This window comes from Xenopus tropicalis, chromosome 2 (genome assembly GCF_000004195.4).
Source record: "Xenopus tropicalis strain Nigerian chromosome 2, UCB_Xtro_10.0, whole genome shotgun sequence".
NCBI lineage: Eukaryota > Metazoa > Chordata > Amphibia > Anura > Pipidae > Xenopus > Xenopus tropicalis.
The window spans coordinates 65,107,749-65,132,733 of record NC_030678.2 but is presented as its reverse complement, the minus strand read 5'-3'; the positions used below and the strand labels follow the sequence as shown (position 1 = coordinate 65,132,733).

At 40.0% G+C, this 24,985-nt stretch overlaps 1 protein-coding gene across 2 annotated transcripts in view; it reads left to right on the top strand.

Annotated features, from left to right (window-relative positions):
- The window catches only part of tbc1d22b (TBC1 domain family member 22B), a 64,366-nt gene that overhangs the window by 36,723 nt on the left and 2,658 nt on the right, over positions 1-24,985 (top strand). Inside the window, exons 7-12 of one of the 2 annotated variants that reach the window (XM_012963770.3) lie at positions 391-456; positions 639-753; positions 1,326-1,432; positions 3,292-3,367; positions 20,344-20,471; positions 21,457-21,548. In XM_012963770.3, the coding sequence (XP_012819224.1) occupies positions 391-456; positions 639-753; positions 1,326-1,432; positions 3,292-3,367; positions 20,344-20,471; positions 21,457-21,507 (543 nt within the window). In that variant the 3' untranslated portion in view covers positions 21,508-21,548. Of the gene's footprint in view, positions 1-390; positions 457-638; positions 754-1,325; positions 1,433-3,291; positions 3,368-20,343; positions 20,472-21,452; positions 21,549-24,985 lie in introns of both variants that reach the window. The other variant, XM_002936221.5, reaches the window with a different exon arrangement.

Genomic DNA, 24,985 nt, shown 5'->3' with positions numbered 1-24,985 from the left:
TAGGCTGTGGCTCTGTCTACGATCTTTATGACATGACCTATGACTGATATCACTAACAACCCAAGATCTCGCAAGATTTCGTATGATCATGGACATGCACCTTGTAGTTTAAATTCTGTTCACCTGGGGTGGGTGTTAGGGAATGCTACATTGAAAAAGGGAACAAGATTACTGATTACTCCAATAAACCTGCATGGAGGCAGTTTTTTGCGCCTACTGAATCGTGAGTGACTTCCTTTTTTGTATTTTGCACTTAATATGGTAGAGGATAGTTGATTTTTTGGACTGGAATTTTATATATGTGTAAATTAAGAGTGTTGTGATTTGCATCAAATGATATTAGAATGGTTAACAGTATACTGAAAGGCAAACTATTTTTTTTTCTTTCAGATTCATATTGACATTCCAAGGACCAACCCATTAATTCCACTTTTTCAGCAGGCGATAGTTCAGGAGGTGAGAAATAGTAGCTATGGGATTTTCATACAGATTTTTAATGTATTGACAATGGCCTATTTTCAGTCTATTTCAACATTTTTGTTGTGGTGCCTCAGCCCTGTGGTCAGCAGTTTAAATTTAGAGAGATTTCAAATTTGCTTTTTTAAAGTTGTGATACTAGAATGAATCTTTCATTGCAGATCTTTGAGAGGATCCTGTTTATTTGGGCAATTAGACATCCAGCAAGTGGATATGTGCAGGGGATCAATGATCTAGTGACTCCATTCTTTGTGGTTTTCTTAACTGAGCATGTGGGTAAGTAATCAGAGATTAGTGCATATAATTAATTTATGTGTTACATTTTATTAAGAACGTTATGCTGCTGATGTATTATCTCTAGAAAAAAACTGTTCTTTTGCTACAAAAATGGGTTCCTTGCCACCAGATCTTTTCCAGAGAAACTTGGAAAGGACAATGAGTATAACGATCTTCTGTGAAGTCTTAATGATAGTACTGCCCTCTGTGTATGTTGTGAAAGTAGAATCCTGAAAGAATCTCAGTGAGCTTGACCTCTTACTTTGTCCAGAAGAAACCTAAGATGGCACCCTTTCTCTAAGTTCTGCTATTAGGGCAGCACAGCCGGTCTACTGATGTTTTAAGGGAGCTGTCATAAACACCACCTATTGTGAACAGGTGACCATAAACCAGTTTTAGTCAAGATAAAAGTGCACACACCGTGAACCATATGCTTTTTTAACACATTCTACACTGTGTCTGTATTGTCTTTATTACAGAAATATATATTGTTAGTTTTGAAATTTACTGTAGCAAATGAATTTTGCAATTAAAGCTCTATCTATAAGATCTATATATGACTTTTTCCTCAGAGGAAGATGTGGAAAATTTTGATGTTGCCAGCTTATGCCAAGAAACCCTCCGCAACATAGAGGCTGACAGCTTTTGGTCAATGAGCAAATTGCTTGATGGCATCCAGGTAACAAGTTTGTTGTGCTTAAAATGGTGGACTCAACTGTGTTGCAGATCTACAGAGATATAATTAGTTACTCATACACTCACTACAGACATAAAATGTGCTTTGCATTAGTACAGTAAATACACTTGCATGCATTAATAAGTCTAAGTATAAGATCCATTCTTTTAGAAACCCTTCATCCAGAAAGCTCTGAATTACGGGAAGACCATATACCATGAAATCCATTTCAGTCATATAATTTATATTTTTAAAAAGGATTTCCTGTAATAATAAAAAAATACCTTATACTTGACCCCAAATAAGATATAATTAATCAGAAGGCAGAACAATCTTAAGTTCATCTTAAGTACTGTTTGTAGGGTTTAGTTGTCCTTTAATTTGGGTTGACAAAAGACCAAAGTCTGTAAAGTTTAATCTCTCTAAATAAACTCTAGTACATATATATACACATAACACATACCTTTATAGTCCTATCTTTACATACTTTATACAGACCTAACTATATACACTGATACCAGTCGTAAACTGAATGTAGATTTTAATATCACAATAACCTTGTTCAAAAAACTTTTAAGCCACGCTTATAGTAGGCAGTATAGAGTATGTGCTTACAATGCATACCTCAAGGTCCTAAATAAACAAGTGAAAAAGGGGGATGAATAGCATCCAGTCCTGGACCCTTGTATATCTTCACATGTTCTAGTTTCAGATAAAAAAAAAAAAAAATAACAGTTTAGGATTTCTGCTTTTTCTCTTTCAACTGACCCCAATCAACTGACCCCCCTTTCATACTAAGGGTCCCATCCCTTCTTGTTTACTTTTATTTCAGCTGTACCAGCTAACTTGAATTCCTTAAATGCATGTTTTTATAACAAACCTCAACACTAACGATTTTATCAAATCATACAGGTTTTACTTTGCAACATCTTTCCTTGCTTACAAATGGGGATACAATGATATGTATATGTTAAGCAGCATTTTAAAGATTTTCCATTTTCATTCAGTGTTTTACTCTGTGAAAAGTCTTTCCCAGTTAATATATTGCAGAGATGCCCTTGAGACCTTGGGTTTTCTGAATAAGGGGTCTTTCTATAATTTAGATTACCATACTTTGTCTTCTAAAAATCATTTAAACACTAAAGGGGTGGTTCACTTTTAAGTTAACTATTAGTAGGTTATAGACTGGCCAATTCTAAGCAACTTTTCAATTGGTTTTCATTATTTATTTGTTATTTTTGTTGTTTTTTAATTATTTGCCGTCTTCTTCCAACTCTTTGCAGCTGTCAAATGGTGGTCACTGACCCCGGCAGCCAACCTGCTCTGCGAGGCTACAATTTTACTGTTTGTTACTTTTTGCAACTTTCTTTACTATTCAGGCCCTTTCCTATTCCTATACCAGTCTCTCATCCAAACCAATCCCTGGTTACTAAGGTAACTTGGACCCTAGCAGCCAGATAGCTGCTGAAACGCCAAACTGTAAAGCTGCTGAACTGAAAATGAAATAACTAAAAAACTACAAATAAAAAATGAAGACCAATTGCAAATTGTCTCAGAATATTACTCTCTACATCATACTGAAAGTTAACTCAAAGGTGAACAACCCCTTTAGGATTGTTTTGTCTCCTATAAGGTTTAATTGAGTCTATGGGAAATTGCCTACCTGTAATATGTAACTTTCTACATAAAGTGTTTCAGGGTAAGTGATCCCATACCTGTACTGCCAAATTTTGTATCTTAGTGAGTTGTCTCTATAACATAACCTCAAAGGAAACCATGTTATGATCACTGTTCACATGCAAATGATAGAGACAAATTTTGTATTATTAGTTATATATGTGTTATTCTTTACCCCATTCCAGGATAACTATACATTTGCTCAACCTGGTATACAGAAGAAGGTGAAGGCACTGGAAGAGCTTGTTAGCCGGATTGATGGTCAGTTAATACTGTTATCATATTTAGTTTTCCAGCGTGTATGTAGTCTGAATTTTTTAAATAAATTATTTTCCAGGCATGTCAGGGTTTTTTGGTCTTAGGGAGATACTTAAATCTTTTGCTGCCAAGTGCATATACGATGCATGCTTTACAGAAAAGGCTTTATCTGCCAAGCTCGCATCGAGAGTCCAGTGTGCCCCCAGCCCCCTAGGCAATGAGCCAAGGAGGCTGGCAAGTCGGTCCTGCAACGCGATTGTCGAAGGGCCTGACTTATAACAACAGACACGATTGCACTTGTGTCTGCTGTTAGGGCTTTCTCCTCCAGCCCCCCTGCGATCCTGGGACCCTCTGTGCAGCCAACGACCCTCCTGTTCACAAAAAAGGTAAGTGGCCTTTTTTTTTTTTACCTATTTACACACACACATACATTAATTTACACACAACACACCTTTTACTAAACGTAGCTTTTGTTTCTGCGTTTCTGACTGTTTTTTGCTTTTGTACATATTTACACACTCATTTTCAGAAATCTCATCAAAATTGCTAAAATTAGGAAAGCTTTGCGGTTTGGTACTTGGTTTGGAGTAGAAAGACATGGATACCCATTTTAGATTCAGGGGAATGTGTAATTTCCAAAAATATATGGTTTTCTGGCGTGAATATACATTTTTATAGCTTTACCCCACATAAAATGCAGTAAATTTGTTTATTTTGCAATAGCTGAAATGACAGAAATGATAGATCGTATGGGGTATCTTTACCTTGGGGTCCCCTACATGCCTCATATTTAGGTAAACCTATGCACATTGGGCATCAAACTGTTCAATGGACCCCTGGGGTACATGATTAGGATGTTTTATCTTGGTACCTAATAGTATGTGGGAGAAAAGATGCTGGAAATCTCCTCAAAATCACAAATTTTAGAAAAACTTTGCAGCTTGGTACTTTGGAGTAGAAAGACACAGGTACCTATTTTAGATTCAGAGAAATGTGTACTTTCCAAAAATATATGGTTTTCTGGGGTAAACTTAGTTTTTTGTGGCTTTACCTCCAATAAAATGAAGTAAATGTGTTGAGTTTGTAGTAACTGAAATGACAGAAATTATACACCATATGGTGGGGGTATTTTCATTTTGGGGTCCCTACATGCCACATGTTTAGATAAACCTATGCACATTGGGTATCAAACTGTTTAGTGGACCCCTGGCATTCAAATTTGTGTGTTTTATCTTGGTACCTAATGATATGTGGGAGATAAGAAGCTGTACAGTAGAGTAGAAGCTTAGAAACAATTTTTCAAATATTTTACAATTTTTTTTTTTTATAAAAACTGGTACATTTAGGAAAGCATGTAAAGCGTTGCAACTTGGTAATTTGGAGTAGAAAGACAATTAAACTTATTATAGATTCTTCAGAATCTGTTCTTTCTAAAAATATATCTTTTTCTAAGGTGGAATATATTGGTATTGGCGCATTCAAGAGACATTGAACTTTCCAAATCAGTTATATTTTTGTGCATTAAATAATTAATGTTCCTGATATGTGTTTATATTATTGAAAATATAATTTTTCTTAGTTTTTTAGACATTTAGAAGCCTATATCTTTTTACAGAAGTGGAATTACACAAAAATAGCATATTCTGAAAGCTTAGGTTGTCCCAAAAAAAACAAACAATATATTGTTTTCTCGGGTTAACTAAAAGTACCCTCTAGGAAAGGCCCCTAAAGTGAAAGAGCAAAATGTTAAAAAAAAAAAAAAAAAATGGTCTGGCACTACAAGTTCCACTTTGACCAAATTGGCTGGCAGTTGGTGGGGTGTTTCACCTTTAAAGCTGACTTTTAGTATTTTTGCTTTTATGGAATGACCTGTTCTAACCAACTTTTCATTTGGTCTTATTATGTATCTGTTAAAATTTTTGAATTACTTGCCTTCTTCTTTCAACTCTTTGCAGATTTTATATGGGGGTCACTGACCCCAGCAGCCAAAAAACTATTGCTCTGTGAGGCTACAGTTTTATTGTTGTTTATTGTAACTTTCTTTTCTCTCATCCAAACCACTCCCTGGTTACTAAGGTAACTTAGACCCTAGCAACCTCCTGAACTGAAAATAAAATAACTAAAAAAACTACAAATAATAAAAAATGAAGACCAATTGCAAATTGTCTCAGAATATCACTCTCTACATCATACTAAAAGTTAGCTCAAAGGTGAACAACCCATTTAATGGTTACTGCTTTCTGTGTTAAAGGTATAATACATATCTTAAATATATAGTTCTTACATATTTAAGAAAAATCAAATTGAAAAACTATTACCAGACACTGACCCCGTATACCTGGAGATGGACAGGATACACAGAACCCTGAGAAATAAGCCCAAAGAAGGGGAACCACCCAGGGATGTGGTCTTGCAACCACATTATTACAAAACTTAAGGAGCTCATCCTACGCAAATCATATAACTGTACAGTTAAACTGGAAGATGGCACGAAGATCCACATTTTCACAGACCTGTCCCCAATAACACTCAAATGCAGAATGGAACTTAAACCACTGACAACTCCTGAATCAACATAAGTTTCGCTACAGATGGGGATATCCCTTTAAATTGATTGTTATGCAGGGGATACATCTCACCTGAACAAGCCAAGTTCCTGTCAACACTGGGTATTGCAACACCGGAGGATGACTCCAGGATACATCCAGCCATTAAAGATTATCACCACCTACCTCCTAATGGTTAATTCCTAAGCCACAACGCATATTTAAGCAACAAGGGAAATCAACAACGCTGCAATGAGAGCTTCCCCAGCCGCACACCCCCAACATCTACCATCACTATTTCGCAAACGGAGTCCAGAACATATATTTTCAGTACTTAGATGACGGATCTGAAATGGTAAATCGAAGTCCAACTATGTACGGCCACGATCAAAGTCTACAATATGGGGACAACCTTCTCAAAATTCCCTATTCTCAATGGCACCCGCCGGGGATGCCCATTATCACCTCTGCTCTTCAGCCCCTAGCTATATTAGTTAGATCTAACACATTGATTCATGGAATCACAACTGGTCAAGAAACATACAAAATAGCACTGTTTGCTGATGACACCATCTTCACACTTTACAAAGGGAAGACAGACACCAATTTGTTGGCCATGCCTTTCAACACATTTATTGCAGAAAATAAGTGGCATAGTATAGTTGCTTTTTAATGTGTTATTTTGTATTCATTGTTACATTTTTTATAGATTATGAATTGTTCAGACTGCTATGAATTGGGACTGTAGTTTTTCACATAGTTGATTGATATTATGTGGCTGCAATGGGTTTAATGGGTCACATGGTAAGTATCACATGATCCACTAAGGTATTTACTGAGTAATGTGTTTACTTGTGTGTATTGCACCTGAAGAAGGGGGTAACACCCGAAAGCTTTTGTCACTTATTTTCTGCAATAAATGTGTTGAAAGGCATGGCCGAGAAATTGGTGTGCTTTTCCCTTTGTAAGGTACATGGAGTTGCTTGGGAGCTGCCGAAGAATTTAAGCTCCCTGTGGAGATATACGAGTGGTGTGCAGAAGATTTTTTCTATTGTTGAACCATCTTCACACTCTCTCAACCAAAGACATACCTGACGAATTTATTTCAAGCCATCGTGCACTTCTGCACTGTATCGGGGTTCCGCATAAATCACTCTAAGGCACTAGCTACTTCATATGGGATACCTGATTCTACACTAAAGCTATTAAGACTTAATTTTAACTTTTGTTGGTTGAAAATGGACATGAAATATCTAGGAGTCAAACTAGCAGAGTCTCCAGAACAACTCAATAAAATAATTTTCCCACCAATGTACCCCCATCTTAAATTTCTAGTGTGGACATGGACACCATATCCAATATCACTACTAGGCAGTATTAACGCAGTGAAAATGGTATTTCTCCCGAAGATATTATGCCTATTCAGAGGTTCCTAACAAAGATCTTAAAAATATATAAGCCCAAATCACTTCTTTCATTTGGCAAAACAAAAAACCCAGAATTTACAGAAACATACTCGCAAGATCTAAACTCAGAGTCGCTTGGGGTCTACCTATTATCAAAAGCTATTATTTAGTCCTGTGGGGTTACTTTAAAAGGATTATAGAAAGGTAATCCTTTCAAAGTAACTGCACAGCATTCACACCTCTGGGAGTCTCAGGTGCTACCTCTCTGAAGAGTTACAATGTGCCATTGTGATTGGATTAGTGGAAGAGTTCATATTGATGAGGACTTCCCATACCAGTCAGTTGAACTGAAGAAGCTGCTCGGATGAGTAGTGAAACGTTTTCAATGATTTCTTAACTAATCCAGTTGCTCTGAAATGTACTAACTGTTATGGCATGATCAAACCCTGCTAGAACATGTTACCAACATGAATGGGAAACGCACATAGGGGAGAATCTCACTGATGAACAATGGTCTGAACTATTTGAGGTTGTGACTCACATATCACAAAATGTAATTATCAAGGAAAAACCCTAAAAAATCCTCTACAAATGGTATGTCTCCCCAGTTCAAATACAAAAACAGAACCCAGAATACCAAGTAACTTGCTTTCAGGGTTGTGTGAAATAGCTGATAACTGGCACAATTGGTGGACATGCCCAGCGGTCTAACAGACCTGTATTAACACCTTTACTGTTTTATCACCACTGGTACAAAAACAAATAAATCCCAACCCATGGACAGCACTACCAGGCAGACGCCATCCAAACAACAGAATAAACTAATTTCTCAAATCTGCTTAGCCACAAGGTGTGCTTTAACCTCCACCTGGAAAGGACCTGGTCCCCAACCACAGATGGTGGAACGGAAAATCTGGTGGATTGCAGCTGACGAGAAAATAACATGTATGGTGGAGGATTAAATGGACAAATATGGAACCCATGGATACAAAACCAAAACTAGCCCATACTAGAATAAGCCCAGTAAAACCAAACATCTGTTTATAGGGAATGACATGGTGACAACACATTGTTATTATTATCATTATTAAAGTCAAGGTTAGGGTTTATATATCTATCTCTTTCACTTCTAACTACTCACCCCCCCCCCACTTTTTTTTCTTCCTCTCTCAACTCTATCTCTTTCCCCTTATTCCTCTCCCCCTGCTTTTTTTTTATTATTATTTCTTTATCTCTTTTCTCTCTACTTACCTTATATACTCGATTATAAGCAGAGTTCTTCAGCACGAAAACACCCTGCTGGGTACACACCCGCCGAATAGTTGTGTGTGTGCCAGTCTTTCTCGTATTCATCAGTGATTTGCTGGCACAGCTCACCCACTGAAAGCCAGATTGATCTTTGTTTAGTTAGAAGGTTCAGGGGGCAGCCATTTATATTATGAACTAATAAGGGAAATGTTTGTATTATTCCAAGAGCAGAACTGGGAATCTATAACCCTGTCAAGGAGTCAAAAGGCAATTGCAAGCTCTCTGACCCAGATTGCATAATATTGTTAGGGGCATTTCTTATCAGGGACATATATTTTCTTTTAATGGAAAAAAAAGTGGCAAATGGAGTTGTATAGCTATTAGTGTAGCAGTATTGGGTCAACTTTAAAGAGACAGCAGTCAGTGTTTCCCTGCACTGCCTGTTTTATACTGATAATGTATAGGAATGTCTGCCCTAATTTACAAGAATCGGCATGTTGCCCATCTGTGAGCTATGAGCCTACCTAGCCTTAGCCATTATAGCTGGTACAAATTGTATACAATTAAATTATCTTGCCCTGAGGGAAACAGCTCCATTACAGGGAAGCAGTAGCCAATGTCGTTAATATTGTTATTTGCTGAAATGCAGATAATGGCAGAGTTAATTTGCACGTGCGTGCCGAATGCCAGCGCAATTCCATGTATAACAATCCAAGAACTCATAGCCACAGTAGCTGCTGCATTTCCCACCCTAGGCTTATACTCGAGTCAATACGTTTTTACAGTTTTTTCTTAGGTAAAATTAGGTACCTCGGCTTATATTCGGATCGGCTTATTCTACAGTATATATGGTAGTTTCGTATCACCATTTTCTTAAGCTGGGAACAAACAGAACTGCCTGTGCGTACTTTGTTATGAACATCAAGTGACAAATTATGTATTTTATGCATGTATTCAGAAACAAGCTGTGGTGAAATTTTTGGAAAGTAAAGGGTAAAGAAATATTTTTCAAGATTTTGATTGATACATTCCATTTGAACATTTGGAACAAACAGGATTACCTGTTTGCACTTTGTTATGAACATCAACTGACATAAGTGAACTTTCAGAGGTAAATCTTAAAGAAACCCAGGAGTGGAGTTTTACGAGAGATGGCCTTCCCGTAATTCAGAGCTTTCTGGGTAACTGGATTTCCGATTTTTAGAAGGTCTTGAAACAGCTTGCTGAATTTTAGGCCAAAGATTAGTAGATAATTGTTGGAAAAGAATATAATAAACATACATTATATATATATATATATATATATATATATATATATCTATACACAGTGTGTATATGTGTATGTGTATATACAGTGGCTTGCAAAAGTATTCAGCCCCCTTGAACTTTTCCACATTTTGTCACATTACAGCCACAAACATGAATCAGTTTTATTGGAATTTCACGTGAAAGACCAATACAAAGTGGTGTACACGTGAGAAGTGGAACGAAAATCATACATGATTCCAAACATTTTTTACAAATACATAACTGCAAAGTGGGGTGTGCGTAATTATTCAGCCCCCTGAGTCAATAGTTTGTAGAACCACCTTTTGCTGCAATTACAGCTGCCAGTCTTTTAGGGTATGTCTCTACCAGCTTTGCACATCTAGAGACTGAAATCCTTGCCCATTCTTCTTTGCAAAACAGCTCCAGCTCAGTCAGATTAGATGGACAGCGTTTGTGAACAGCAGTTTTCAGATCTTGACACAGATTCTCGATTGGATTTAGATCTGGACTTTGACTGGGCCATTCTAACACATGGATATGTTTTGTTTTAAACCATTCCATTGTTGCCCTGGCTTTATGTTTAGGGTTGTTGTCCTGCTGGAAGGTGAACCTCCGCCCCAGTCTCAAGTCTTTTGCAGACTCCAAGAGGTTTTCTTTCAAGATTGCCCTGTATTCGGCTCCATCCATCTTCCCATCAACTCTGACCAGCTTCCCTGTCCCTGCTGAAGAGAAGCACCCCCAGAGCATGATGCTGCCACCACCATATTTGACAGTGGGGATGGTGTGTTCAGAGTAATGTGCAGTGTTAGTTTTCCGCCACACATAGCGTTTTGCATTTTGGCCAAAAAGTTCCATTTTGGTCTCATCTGACCAGAGCACCTTCCACATGTTTGCTGTGTCCCCCACATGGCTTGTGGCAAACTGCAAACGGGACTTCTTATGGTTTTCTGTTAACAATGGCTTTCTTCTTGCCACTCTTCCATAAAGGCCAACTTTGTGCAGTGCACGACTAATAGTTGTCCTATGGACAGATTCCTCCACCTGAGCTGTAGATCTCTGCAGCTCGTCCAGAGTCACCATGGGCCTCTTGGCTGCATTTCTGATCAGCGCTCTCCTTGTTTGGCCTGTGAGTTTAGGTGGACGGCCTTGTCTTGGTAGGTTTACAGTTGTGCCATACTCCTTCCATTTCTGAATGATCGCTTGAACAGTGCTCCGTGGGATGGTCAAGGCTTTGGAAATCTTTTTGTAGCCTAAGCCTGCTTTAAATTTCTCAATAACTTTATCCCTGACCTGTCTGGTGTGTTCTTTGGACTTCATGGTGTTGTTGCTCCCAATATTCTCTTAGACAACCTCTGAGGCCGTCACAGAGCAGCTGTATTTGTACTGACATTAGATTACACACAGGTGCACTCTATTTAGTCATTAGCACTCATCAGGCAATGTCTATGGGCAACTGACTGCACCCAGACCAAAGAGGGCTAAATAATTACGCACACCCCACTTTGCAGTTATTTATTTGTAAAAAATGTTTGGAATCATGTATGATTTTCGTTCCACTTCTCACGTGTACAACACTTTGTATTGGTCTTTCACGTGGAATTCCAATAAAATTCAATCAAAATGGTCATATCTAGTTCTAAAAAGCAAACAATCGCATTACAAAGAAATCTCAAAGAGAGTTGAAGGTTATCTATTTTTAATGGTAATACAATTAATTTGTAAAATGTAAAAATAAAAAATCTTTTTTTTTTCTTGACAAAAAAGAGCTCTTGCATGGTTAGAGGTGAAATGAAAGAAACAGATTTAGGGATAATGGAGCACTAAGTCACCTATATCACTTGGTAATGTATGATTTTTTTGTTTATATTAATTTTTATGCACCCAGTACGTGAGTTTAGAACTTAAAGTGGACCTGTCACCCAGGCATAAAAAGCTGTATAATAAAAGTCCTTTTCAAATTAAACATGTAACCCAAATTCATTTTTTTATTAACACATCCATACCCATTATAAAAGCATTAAAAAAATCTCAGCTGTCAATCATATATTGCCTGACACGCCTCTATGCCCAAGGCGGGGCAGACACTTTCACTTTGAATTCAGAACTTCTTAAATGTTGCTGCACTCCTCACATTTTCCCTCCCTCCTCACCATCTAATTTTGTTACCAGTGCATAGGCATATGAGCATCAGGTCCCTCCATACTGGCACAGAAACAAGATTTTGGCAAGATACAAAGCTTGCCTTAATAACAGTGTCCACAAAATGGCGACAATCTTCTTGCTGCACTTGTGAAATTCAGACCTAAAAGTTGCGAAATCTCTACTTTTTCAAATGTTGCACCAAAACCTTACTTTTTCCAACTGTCACACAAATAAAAAAGTGTAAAGAATTTGAAAACCTCTGAAGTTTCAAAGCAAAGTAGTATCCTCCAGAGAAGGGAAGCAACATCTGCCATTGACTTGGCAAATTGTTGGATTCGGATTTTAGTCTTTTTTGTCATACAGTAAATCTTGAAAAAGTTACAGCTTTTTTTTGGTAACTGCTAGTGCTAAAGAATCCAAATCGGGCAAAAAAAAGAAAAAAAATCTGAGTATTAGTAAATGCCCCATTAGTGTTAATATTTAGGATATGGGGTACATATGAAAACATTCTGCCTAATACTACAGAATAAGATATAAGATATATATATATATATATATATATATATAATAAGATATCATGAGATATAACCCGAAAAAATACTTAACCAACAGATTAAAGAATCTTGATAATCTCGGTAAAATATGTAAAAAAGCAATATTTAATATTTACTTTCAGTCACCATTTTTTGTGATGGTCTGTGTGCTCCCTCAGAGATCTCCTGACCAGAAAAAATGCAGCAAAAAAATGCAAAAATTGTGGTAGTTAAAAACAGAACCCTTTCCATTTAAAGGGATGTTCACCTTTGAATTAACTTTTAGTATGATGTAGAGAGTAATATTCCGAGACAATTTGCAACTGATCTTAATTTTTATTATTTGTAGTTTTTTTTAATTATTTCAATAATTGTTGAGCAACTCTCCAGTTTATCTGGTTGCTAGGGTCCAAATTACCTTAGCAACCAAGGAGTGGTTTGAATGAGAAACTGATATATGAATAGGAGAGGGTCTGAATAGAAAAAAAAGTAATAAAAAGTAAAAATAACAATAAAACTGTAGCCTCACAGAGAAATAGTTTTTGGCTTCCGGGTCAGTGACCCCTATTTGAAAGCTACAAAGAGTTTAAAGAAGAAGGCAAATAATGCAAAATCTATAAGAAATAAATAATAAAGATCAATTGAAAAGTTGTTCAGAATTGTTCTTTCTATAACATACTAAAAGTTAAATTAAAGGTGATCCCCTGTTTAATAGGTTGATATGACCTAACATGTTTGTGTCCCCCTGATCCTAGGGGACAACCCTCTATTTAGGGTTACCCAGTGCCACATACTACTTAATACATATATTTTTATGAAAATGTGCCTCACTCTGCCTTGCCCTGATTCCCCATTGGCCAGCCTACTCACGTCTCTGTTCACTACTCACGCTCTGCTCTGCATTCTCCTGTGGTCTCTCTGGGCTCTCCGGAGTATATGCGTTCCACCAATGTGTCCCAGGCTCCTTCGCGCCCTTTCTTTTTTTGTGCTCCTTCCCTGCTGGCCATCTCAGCGTCACCCTCACCAGGATTGCAACGTTCTACCACTTTCCATCCTGAAACCTCTGCTTCCTTCTCTAACCTGCTCATCCTAACTGAGGCTCAGCAACCAGAACGGGCACAGGGACCGGTAACTCCTATCAGGAGTTAGGTGCTGGTCAGAGGGGGAACAGGCATAGTAGGTGGGGGGGAGGGTGGGCAGCCACACAGCTTGCGGGCCCTACTCTACCTACTTAGTACTTATTGCAGACTCTGCTTATAACCAGTGCCTTAACTTTATAAGGCACTGGACTGGCAGTGTTTGCACTGTTTTCTATTACCTTACTGGCATTGCATTGACTGTACTAACACCGTACTGGCAACCTACGGGCACTGCACTAGCAATTACTGGCACTGTACTGACACCGACACAACCAACTTCCATTTTGCTTCTGTATATTGCCTCTGTATATTTTCACTGTACTGTACTCGCACTACAATCGTGGCAGAGGGCAATTTGGAGGGTCCTTATTCCAGGGGGGCCTCCGGCTCCTCCAAAATAAAATACCTAGCTTGAGCCAGGTGTTGCAAATGTCTCCTTTCAGGCAGGAGGGACCCATTGTGTTCCTCCTGCTCCAAAATTCCAGCTGGCATCACAGGACCCTACTCCTCTGGTACAGCCCAAGGAGCCAGGGATGGGGTCTAAACCCACAGAGACACAGGAAGCTCCCCTTTTTGGGCCATTTCCCTGTCCACAGGCATTGCCAAATTAGCAGCATGCCTAGACAAGCTTTTGGATAGGCTGGATCGAGAAGAATCAGAGCATCGGCCTAAATCACTGAAATGTCACGTGGCACATCCTTTCAAGGACCACAGTGACTCTGAATCTCAAGCCTCAGCTACTAGGGAAGGACAATCCCTAAGTGAGCCATCCAAAGCTCCTTCGGAAGCAGTAGACACCCTTATTGCAGCAGTAATCGTCTGGCTCGACCTCAAGACTCCAGAGTCTCAGAACTCAACGCAATCCTTATTTAAAAGCGAAAAGAAGACCGACATTTCCAACGATCCTATCCATTCGCTCAGGAGGCTCTTCACAAGTGGTCCATTCTACCCTCTGTGGATGCCATGTCTCTCGCCTCTCTAAGAACACGGCACTTCAAGTCCCAGACTCCTCTTCCTTCAAGGATTCCATGGAAAAGAGGATGGATGGTTTCCTCAGAGCTGTGTACACAGCGGCCAGAGAAAGTCTAAGACCCGTCCTTGCCTCTGAATGGGTTTCCTGGGCCATTCAGACTTGGTCGGAATTCCCTCATTGAAGGCATTAATTCTGGCACTCCCAGACAGGAACTAGCAACCTTGGCATCTCAGATCAGATACGCCAACGACTACCTCTGAAAAGCCTCGCTTGATGCGACCCACCATCCCCTTTAAAGGCAAACTCCTTTTTGGTCCAGAATTGGACAAAATCATTAGCCAGGCGATGGGTGGTAAGAGCAGTCTCCTCCTGCAACCAAAGAATCAGGGCTTCCTTTCGTCGAGGACAATTCTTTCGTTCAAGACCTTCCAAGGCATCCTCCTCCAGAGATAATCCATTCCAGAACTCTAACAAGCCCAGATTCCAGGGTCGTCCCATATATTCCTGGCAGAACAAAGGTTTTTAGGCCAAGACCTCTGATAAGCCCTCAACGACATGACATGACAACGACCCTCTGGTCGGAGGCAGACTTCTCTTTTTTCTAAACTCACTACAGACCCATGGGTACACAAAATAGTCTCTTCAGGCTATCGTCTCAAATTCTCCTTCAGACCGCCAAATTGGTTCTTCATGTCCCAACTTCCTCTAGACCTAAACAAATACGAAACGCACTCCTTTTGATCGTCCAGGATCTCTTAGATGAAAGAGTTCCAGTACCTCCAAGCGACAAATTTCAAGGTTTTTACTACAACCTCTTCATTGTCCCAAAGAAGGACGGATCCTTTTGGCCCGTCCTGGACCTGAAGCATCTCAACGTGTTCATTCGCTTCTCATCCTTCAAAATGGAGTCTCTGCGATCAGTCATCATAGATGCCTACCTACATGTGCCCATTTCCCCATTGGAAGTTCTTATGCTTTGCATTCAAGAGCCAACACTTCCAGTTCACGGTGCTACCCTTCGGCTTCACTTCGGCTCCCTGAATCATTACCAAGATCATGGCCGTGGCGGCAGCTTCACTTAGGTCTCAAGGGGAATCCATCACCCATACCTTGACAACTTGCTGCTCAAAGCCTTCTCACTTCCAGCAGCAACATCCCAGCTCTCCCTGGTCATGAACACCCTGACCACCCTGGGATGGAAGATCAACACGGCAAATTCTCGGCTGGCCCCGGCTCAGCCCATGTCGTTCCTAGGCATGGTCTTCGACAGTGCAACAAAAGGTATTCCTTCCACCAGAGAAAATAGCCAGAATCTAAAACCTGGTCCGCCAACTTCTTCACACCCCACAACCCTCCATCCGATTTGCCATGCAGGTGTTGGGGTCTCTGGTGTCCTCCATATAAGCACTTATGTTTGCCCAGTTCCACCTGAGGGCCCTGCAGTGGAACATCTTGGATCAGTGGAACCGCAACACTTTTCCCCAGATGATCCAAATCTCCCCCAGGACAAAAGTGGTGATGACCTGGTGGCTTGCCTCAGATCACCTGACAAAAGGATGTCCTCTCCAGGAACCTCAGAGGCTCATCCTGACCACAGACGCCAGCCTCCACGGCTGAGGTGCTGAACCAACTGACTGGGCTTACCATCAAAGTCCAGTCTGACAACGCTACTACTTTAGCCTACCTGAATCACCAGGGAGGTACAAAAAGTCAACAGGCCCTCAAGAAGGTCAGCCAAATCCTGAAGTGGGCCGAGGTGAGGATGTGAAGTACGTCTATCAGCAAATCTACATTCCCGGCCTCGAGAACTGGCAGGCCGACTACCTGAGCCGGCAACGCATCAATCCAGAATAGGCTCTAAGTACCCAAGTCTTCCAAGACATTGTGGGGAGATAGGGTCTTCTCATGGCTTCCCGCCAGAATCGCAAGGTTTCAAGATTCATGTCCAGATAGATTGCGGGATCCATTAGCACTAGCAATGGACGCTCTGACGGCCACGGCCCAGGGTCATCAGGAAGATCAAGGTGGAAAGATGCGTGGTCATCTTGATAGCCCCACATTGGCCCAGAAGAGCCTGGTTCACCCACCTGGTGGCTCTCAGCAAAGCAAAACCATGGCTTCTGCCGCAAATGCCCGACCTTCTCACTCAAGGACCAATTCTCCACCTCTGTTTGTTCTCCATTCAGGACAATGGAAGGGATATCAGGCTTCCAAATCTCACTGGATTTGTGAGACCATACGCAGAGCTTACATTGCCCATGGGAAAACACCTCCCCTTCGCATCACGGTTCATTCAACCAGGGGCATAGGCACCTCATGGGCCTTCAGGAACAGAGCCTCAGCCAAACAGGTTTGCAGGGCCACTACATGGTCCTCCATTCACTCCTTCACCAAATTCTACAAATTTGAGGTCTTTGCAGCATCTGATGCCCTTTTCGGTAGAAAGGTACTACAAGCTGCAGTCAATTTGATGTCAACCTACTAACAGATAATTCTGCTTCCCACCCTGGAGTTACTGGGACAGCTTTGGTATGTCCCCATGGTCCCTGTGTCCCACAGACATCTATAAGAGAAAAGGAGATTTTGTGATACTGTTAAATCCTTTTCTCTCAGGGCATCTGTGGGACACAGGGCTTCCCCCCCTGGATTTTCTGTATTCTCTCTGCCTACATGTATATAGTTAATAATTGATTGTAATAATTGCCCGTAGGTTGCCAGTACAGTGTCAGTACAGTCAATGCAATGCCAGTAAGGTAATAGAAAACCTAACTTCTAGGAGATGCTGAGCCTCGGTTAGGATGAGGAGGTTAGAGAAGGAAGCAGAGGTTTCAGGATAGAGAGTGGTAGAACGATGCAATCCTGGTGAGGGTGATGCTGAGATGGCCAGCAGGGAAGGGACGCAAAAAAAGAAAGGGTGCGAAGGAGCCTGGGACGTCCTCCTGGGACGCATTGGTGGAACGCATAGACTCCGGAGAGCCCAGAGAGACCACAGGAGAATGCAGAGCAGAAAACTAGAGAGAGAGGTGAGTAGGCTGGCCAAGGGGAATCAGGGCAAGGCAGAGTGAGGCACCACAGGCATGGCAAGGCAGGAGATGGCACCCATGGTCCCTGTGTCCCATAGACACCCTTAGAGAAAAGGATTTAACGGCGAGTATCACAAAATATCCTTATTTCGATGAGGCAGGGTTTTACATATGAGCTGTTTTATGCAATATATTTTTGTAGAGACCTACATTGTTTGGTGGTATACTTTCCCTTTAACAGTATAAACTGTTTAAAAAAAACTCTTAACTCAGTGATGGGGGGGGGTTAGGTTTCAGCACACTTGTAGATTTTTAACAATTCATAGTTTTTAGTCCTTTCAAGGGAGATTATCATTAAATGGAAATATTTGTGCTTTAATCCTTGGACATACACAAAGATTTCCCCAATTAACATTTCTTTGAAAATTTGGAGTGTTGAAAGATATTCACAAACATTTCTTGTATTTTTCTTTTCCTCACTCTGCATATCTTTACTTTATCTCCCTGCGATGGAGTTAGGCTTAATTAATTAAGAACTCTGACTGATTTGTCAAGATTGAATTCCTGACCCCCAGCCACTACACAAAATGGATAATATTTAGAATCTGAAGGCGCTGCTTTATGCTGTAAAACAGTGCTGTCCAACTGGCGTCCCATGGCCCCCCCACCTGTTTGGCTGCTTTGATGGCTTACCTTTGTGTAAGCTTTAAATGGTATCAGTACTGAGATTTACTGGCCCCCTGCATGTTTCTCACCTCAGATTCAGGCTGTAATCTCCCTGTATTGTTTAAAAATGTAATTCCCTGTGTTGTTCACACCTTTTAATCCCTACATTGTTCACACCTCAGGCTCAGTCTGTAATCACCCACATTGTTCACCTGTTCACACCTCAGATGTTGTACTGTATGTACTGCCTGGCCTATGCTGCCTGTGTGTATGGCACACACACACAGCATAGTGTAGGCAGAGTATGGCACACACAGACCGCTTAGGGTAGGCAGAGTATGGCACATAGGCAGCATAGGGCAGGGAGGGTATGGCACACACAGGTAGGGCAGGCAGAGTATGGCACACACAGGCAGCATAGGGTAGGCAGAGTATGGCACATAGGGAGCATAGGGCAGAAATGGTATGGCACACACAGGCAGGGTAGGCAGGGGCGCTTCTGCCATTAGGCGAGTTGAGAAACTCACCTCAGGCGGCAGAAGCGCCCCAGTTACCAGGGGCGGCAAAAAGCCGCTCGTGGTAACTTTAAGAGCCGAATTTCCATTTTTTAAACCGGAAATTCGGCTCTACTAGTGCAGAGAGCCCAATTGCGCTCTCTGCACTAGCGATCTTACCGCCCCCGGATCCGCTCCTGCGCTCAGAAGGTAAGCGGGGGGGGGGGGCATCCAGGAGCCGCCTCAGGCGGCGATATGTCCAGAATCGCCCCTGAGGGTAGGGCGGCAGAATATGGCACACACAGGCAGCATAGGGCAGGTAGAGTATGGCACACACAGGCAGGGTAGGGCAGGAAGAGTATGGCAGCATAGGACAGGCATAGGACAGAGTGCTGCCTGTGTGTGCCATACTCTGCCTGTGGGAGGTGAACCTGACGGGTTTGTTCTGGGAGTTTGTTAGTAGTTAGAAATAGCCATTAAATGGTTCCTAAGGTGTGTAATTATGTGCTGGGGGTTGCTGCGCTATCCACAGGTGAGGAGGAAGCATTTGGATTTAAGGATTCATATCCATGCAGTGAGGACCAAGCATTTGGGTTTTTGCTGCACTACCACCATTGTGATAAAATGGGTGTGGTTTGAAGTGGATGTGGTTTAAAAAAGGGGGAGTGGTCAAAACTGCCTTCCATTAGCGGCCCTCCATCATGTATGCTAGAGAAATTCCGGCCCTCGGCACCATAGAAGTTGGACAGCACTGCTGTAAAAGAAGGTAGCTGGCTCTGTGGCGCACTTCTAAATGCATTACAAAAAGCAGTGGGGAGTCCAGTTACAACGCATAAATGATAGAGAGTAACGTCTTCAGTGCACTCTCCTTTATGTGGTACCAGCAAGCAGCCCTGCCATCATTTTAACTGGCCCAGGAATATACATTATACATATATAATTGTTTCATGTATAAAAAAAAGTGTGCAAAACTGCTTTGCGCTATTCTCATATATACAGACTGTGCCTTGGGAATCCATCCAAATGAATCCTCCCAAATCAACCTTGGGAGGATTCATCCACTGCTGCTGGCCACAGCGCTTTCTGATTTCTTTAGAACAAAAAGTGTGTGCTTATTCAGAATAAAGTGCCTTTTAGGTAAATTCTTGTGAGAAGGTCCTCCAATACCATTGTTATTCTGTATTCCTTGCTTGTTAAGTTTGTAAGACCCCCTGTTTGTCTTTAATTAATGTAAAGAGTATAACATGTATACTGGCATTTCAGAATAGTGCTTTTGCAGCAGAGGAGAGATTGCTATAAGAAATGAAAAGTGATTTTTCACTAAAATCAGCAAATTACTCTGATTTGAGGTTTTGTGAATGATTTTGCTTTATGGATAAATGTGGACTAAACTTTGGTGGAAATCTTAAATTCTGAATTTTACAGCATAATCTATTTAAATGTATATATGTTATATAATTACTTCCCCCCTTGTTTACATGTACCTGTGACTTTTCAGTTCTTTTCTTCATGTTTCTGTTAAATCTCACCACTGTTCCAGAACAGGTACACAATCATTTTCGGAAATATGAAGTAGAGTATTTACAATTTGCATTTCGTTGGATGAATAACCTTTTAATGAGAGAACTTCCTTTACGCTGCACCATTCGACTCTGGGACACATACCAGGTAAAACAAACCGATAGCCTCTTTTCATTGTGTGGTTTTCTATATATTTATGTTGCGGTTTTAATGGGAATTGTCAGTTGCTTACTATTTTTTTACTTTTATATCCAGCAGTATAAGATATATACAGTTAGGTATGTAATGCAGACACAGTATTTAATGGTAGAAAAAAAAAACGCTCTTGTGGCAGCATCCCAGAAGTGAAGTAAAACCTTTAGGCTACTGCCAGACAGGGCTGATTCTTGGTGTAAGTTTATACACAGCCAATCCACTGCCCTCTGCAGGCTCTTTTGTTTGATTTAAAAATGCACACTCATGCATTTCTGTGCCAAATTCTGCTCCATGTGCCTGCACCTAGCCTGATGCAGTGCCTCTTGGTGTAGACACAGTCCAACCTTTAACATAAGCTTTTAGCAGGGCAACTATTTATCTGATGTCCTCTAGATTTCAGTTAGGCTGAGCTCACACTGGTAAATAAGTTTCACCACATTTTACTCAAAATCTATTTGTACTGTAGCTGATGTGCAAGACTTCAGGCTACTTTGCAAAGCTGAAGTAACTTGTATGTTTTTCCACCATTTTCAGAAGATTAGGCATTCATAGTATAGGCGATATATCACAACTAATCTCCATCTCTGCCATCAACCTTAGGGCTCTGGCACACGGGCAGATTAGTCGCCCGCGACAAAACTCCCTGTTCGCGGGCGACTAATCTCCCCGGATTGCCATCCCACCGGCGAAAATGTAAATCACCGGTGGGATGGCATACGCGGCGGCGCGATTTCAGTGAAATCGCGCAAGTTGCCTAGAGCGGAAACTAAACTAAACTTTAACTAACTTTAACTAAAAAAACTGAATTTACACTTATTGGAATATTAATCTACACAGAAAGCATTTATTTGGAAACTCCTTATGCCAAATCGTAGTGGGATAGTGGATTAGCTGCTTATTTAGGTTTTACTATCTTATTTTTCTTTTCCCCAGGCAGAACCTGAAGGGTTTTCTCATTTCCACCTCTATGTTTGTGCTGCTTTCTTAATCAAATGGAGGAAGGAGATTTTGGAAGAGACGGACTTTCAGGTAACAAATCTCCACTGTGAAAATGACATGTGAATGTAACATCTGCTCTGTTTTTTTTCTTTCTACATACTGTATCCTGCTACAGAAAGGACGGTTTTGCATAATTTGATTTAATGTGCTATTACCCTGCAGTAGTGATAAAAAGTGTATTCCAGAATTACCTCTACAGTTAATAAGCTACAATTTAGCCATGGGGCAGCCATTCAAGCAGAAATTGGGGCATTTATGGCTCTCTTGAAAAATATGAAAGAAAAACCATTTATATATTACAGGTAATTTGTTGCCAAGAAACAGTTTTACTATTATTCCATGACTGGATACTACAATACATAGGGACCTGCTACAGGGATCTCTTAGTATAATTAGACCATAGACACTATTCACATTAAATCTTAATCCTAACTCCAGCACTAATACCAGACAATGAAAAAAAATTATAAACACAATAAAAATACAAGAATGATACACTTCCAACCATTCTTCTTTGAGCTATTTTAGTTAATTATTCAGCAATTACTCTGTGAAGCCTGAGTTCAAATAACATGTTCACATCAATGAATGAACTTCAGCCAAAAGAAATGGCTTGAAAGGGTCCCTGAGTTTTTGCTAGCATGGTTTCATGCGTTATAGATCTTTTCAGAATAATCTAATTGTAGCCCCCCACCAGCCCACTAAATAGTGACTGTCTATGGCATCTTATAGCAGCCCCTCTCTGACATTTGCCAGAATACATAGATTACCAGTCCAGGCCTGGCTCGAGACATTCTTAATTTTGGATTTTTGTGGTTAACTAGCTACGTAACTCTAGGCAGTGTCACCCAGTGACTAGTAACACAGATAAAGTGTTCTTTTAAAACTGACACAAGGGTAAAAAACATGATTTTGCCTTTTTATAAGTCCCTGGTAAGTTTTGGGCTCCAGTCCTTAAGAAAGATATTAATGAGCTGGAGAGTGCAGAGATGTGCAACTAGATTTATAAAGGGGATGGAAGAATTAAAATATGAGGAAAGACTGTCAAGGTTGTAGTTGCTTTCTCTGGAAAAAGCACTTGTGAGGAGATGTTAGAGGACATTATAAACAAATGGCAGGAGATATTTTCTCCTATAGAAAGATAAAAGTCTGAGATGACACAGCTTTAGATTTGAGGAATTGAACGTTCAAGCAGAATAGGTGGTTCTTTATAGTGAGGGCAGTTAGGTTGTGGAGTGCCCTGCAAAGTGATGTCATTATAGCAGATCTAGGGAATTTTGTCTTTCTTAACCCAAACTTCTACAGAAAATCCCTGATTTTACATTTCAGGGGGCAGTGCCCATTCCAGGAAAATGTAAAATATTGGTTTTACTGTATGTTTCATGATTTACATCAAGATGTTGTAAAAAAACAAAACAAAACTGGCACAGCAGGTATTCATGCAGCGGCATTAACCATGCATGTTTAATTCAAAAACATTTTTACATAACCATGCAGGGTCAATCCCAGTGCATGAAGACCTGCTGTGCTGGCTCTTTTCTTAAATATATTGAATCATCATCCTACTAAAACTTTACTCACAGTACAGAGATTACCTCAAATGTCATTATCCAACCCACTGAATAGTAAAGGGCAGAAAACAAAGAATGCCCAAGTAAAACTTCTAGTCAGCATAATTAAAACAACTCAGTAACCAGAAGAAAAAGGATAAAACAATAATGTTCATTGAGGGGACAAAAATTGCTTTTGGTAAGTATTATACCCAAGTCATTAGATGTACAGGTGTACAGGCAACCATTTGACAAGCTATACTTTAATCCAGAGAGGTGGCTGTCTATTCTTAGCTAATGATTATAAACAGAATGCCAAAAAATTACCAAGTTAAAATGGTCTCCCTCAAATGTTGGACAAGTAATCTAACTGGTGTTAGCATAATTTAAAATTTTAGACACTGTGACTAAGTACCTAAGTAATCAAATTCTCTTACCAGGGTGTTTGTCCCCAGAGGTGTGCTCATTAAGCTTAATCAATGATTTGGTGCCTCTGAATAAAACTAGAACCCTTCTGAGGTCAGTGTACTTTTATGCCAAAAAGGTGGTGGCAATGAAATGGATACACTTCCTATCCAACAATGAGTGCAATTAGTTAATACCAGACTCCCACTCATCAAATTAACATACCTTGCTAGGGGTTGCCCCAATAAATTTAATAGCGTATCGGAACCCTGGATAGAGGCTGTGCCTAAGGGCAAACCCTTTGGTATAATCACAATGCCCATGGACTACTTGGTTTCTTAATAGCTGTTGTTTATGTTGTTATGAAATTAAAATAATACCTTTAAAAAAAAATGTTAAATTTAGATAGGTGAGAATATTTGGAAATATGAGTATCTTTAAATTGAAAAAAAAATATACGTATAAGAAAACTAATTTACAAAACTGGATATCCACACACCCTGCAAAAAATGTAACCGAAATTTGCTTATCATATGGATTGGTTAGAAGCTACACTTTAGAGAGAGTTAGAGCGAGTCTCAAGCCGTAAGGTTTTTCACAACATGGGTTAAGTAAGTGTAAACACACTCTCCCCAATGAGAACTATAAATCTCATACACATTTTGATTTATAATTTGGTATATGTCTGAGATACTGACAGGCAGAAACCCATAAACCTCTTGAATATTTTTAAGGAAAGTGCAATTCACTGGGAGTGGCAGTTTACTCAGAGTGGCAAGTTTCTAGACACCCCCAGTGAATGAAATCTCTAACCTTGTCCTCCCGAGTCAGTGCTCTTCTTCACTAAAAACCACACCCGACCAGGGTATATCCCTGTAAGTACCACTATCATCATTCATTTTCCAGCAGTCCCTTACAGCTGTCAATTCACATAAGCACGATAATGAAATTGTACATTTTAATATACTTTTTATACTGTAAGTGGTCTGCTAGCCAAATAGTGGCATTAATTTCTTAACATCATGAGCAGTTAAAAAAAGTACACGTTTTTGTGCAATTACACATATTAAGGGGAAGATTTATCAGAATTCGGATTTGTGTTATTTTAGAGGTTACATTTCAACCTCTATTTAACTCAGATTTTTAAAAAGCAAAAATATTTCCTTATTTATTAAAGAAAAAGTGTCAAAATACAGACGCCAAAATGTGTTAAAAAAAAAAAAAAAGTAATTACCTCAAATTATAAACTTTACCTCACTTTAATAGCTCAAATTGTTCCCCCCAATTTTTTTTTTTAAAAAACTGAATACCTCAAAGTGAAAGGGCCATAATAAAAAATGCCTGGGACAGCTTACAATGACTTCTTTATAACCTCACAAGATTTTAGATGGCATATTTTTACATTCAGATTTGATCAATCAAAGTGTTTTACCTGCAGCGATGGAAAGGATTTTCGAGTGTTTTGATACTTTGACAAAATGTTATTACACTTCGTAAAAGCATTTTGTAGCT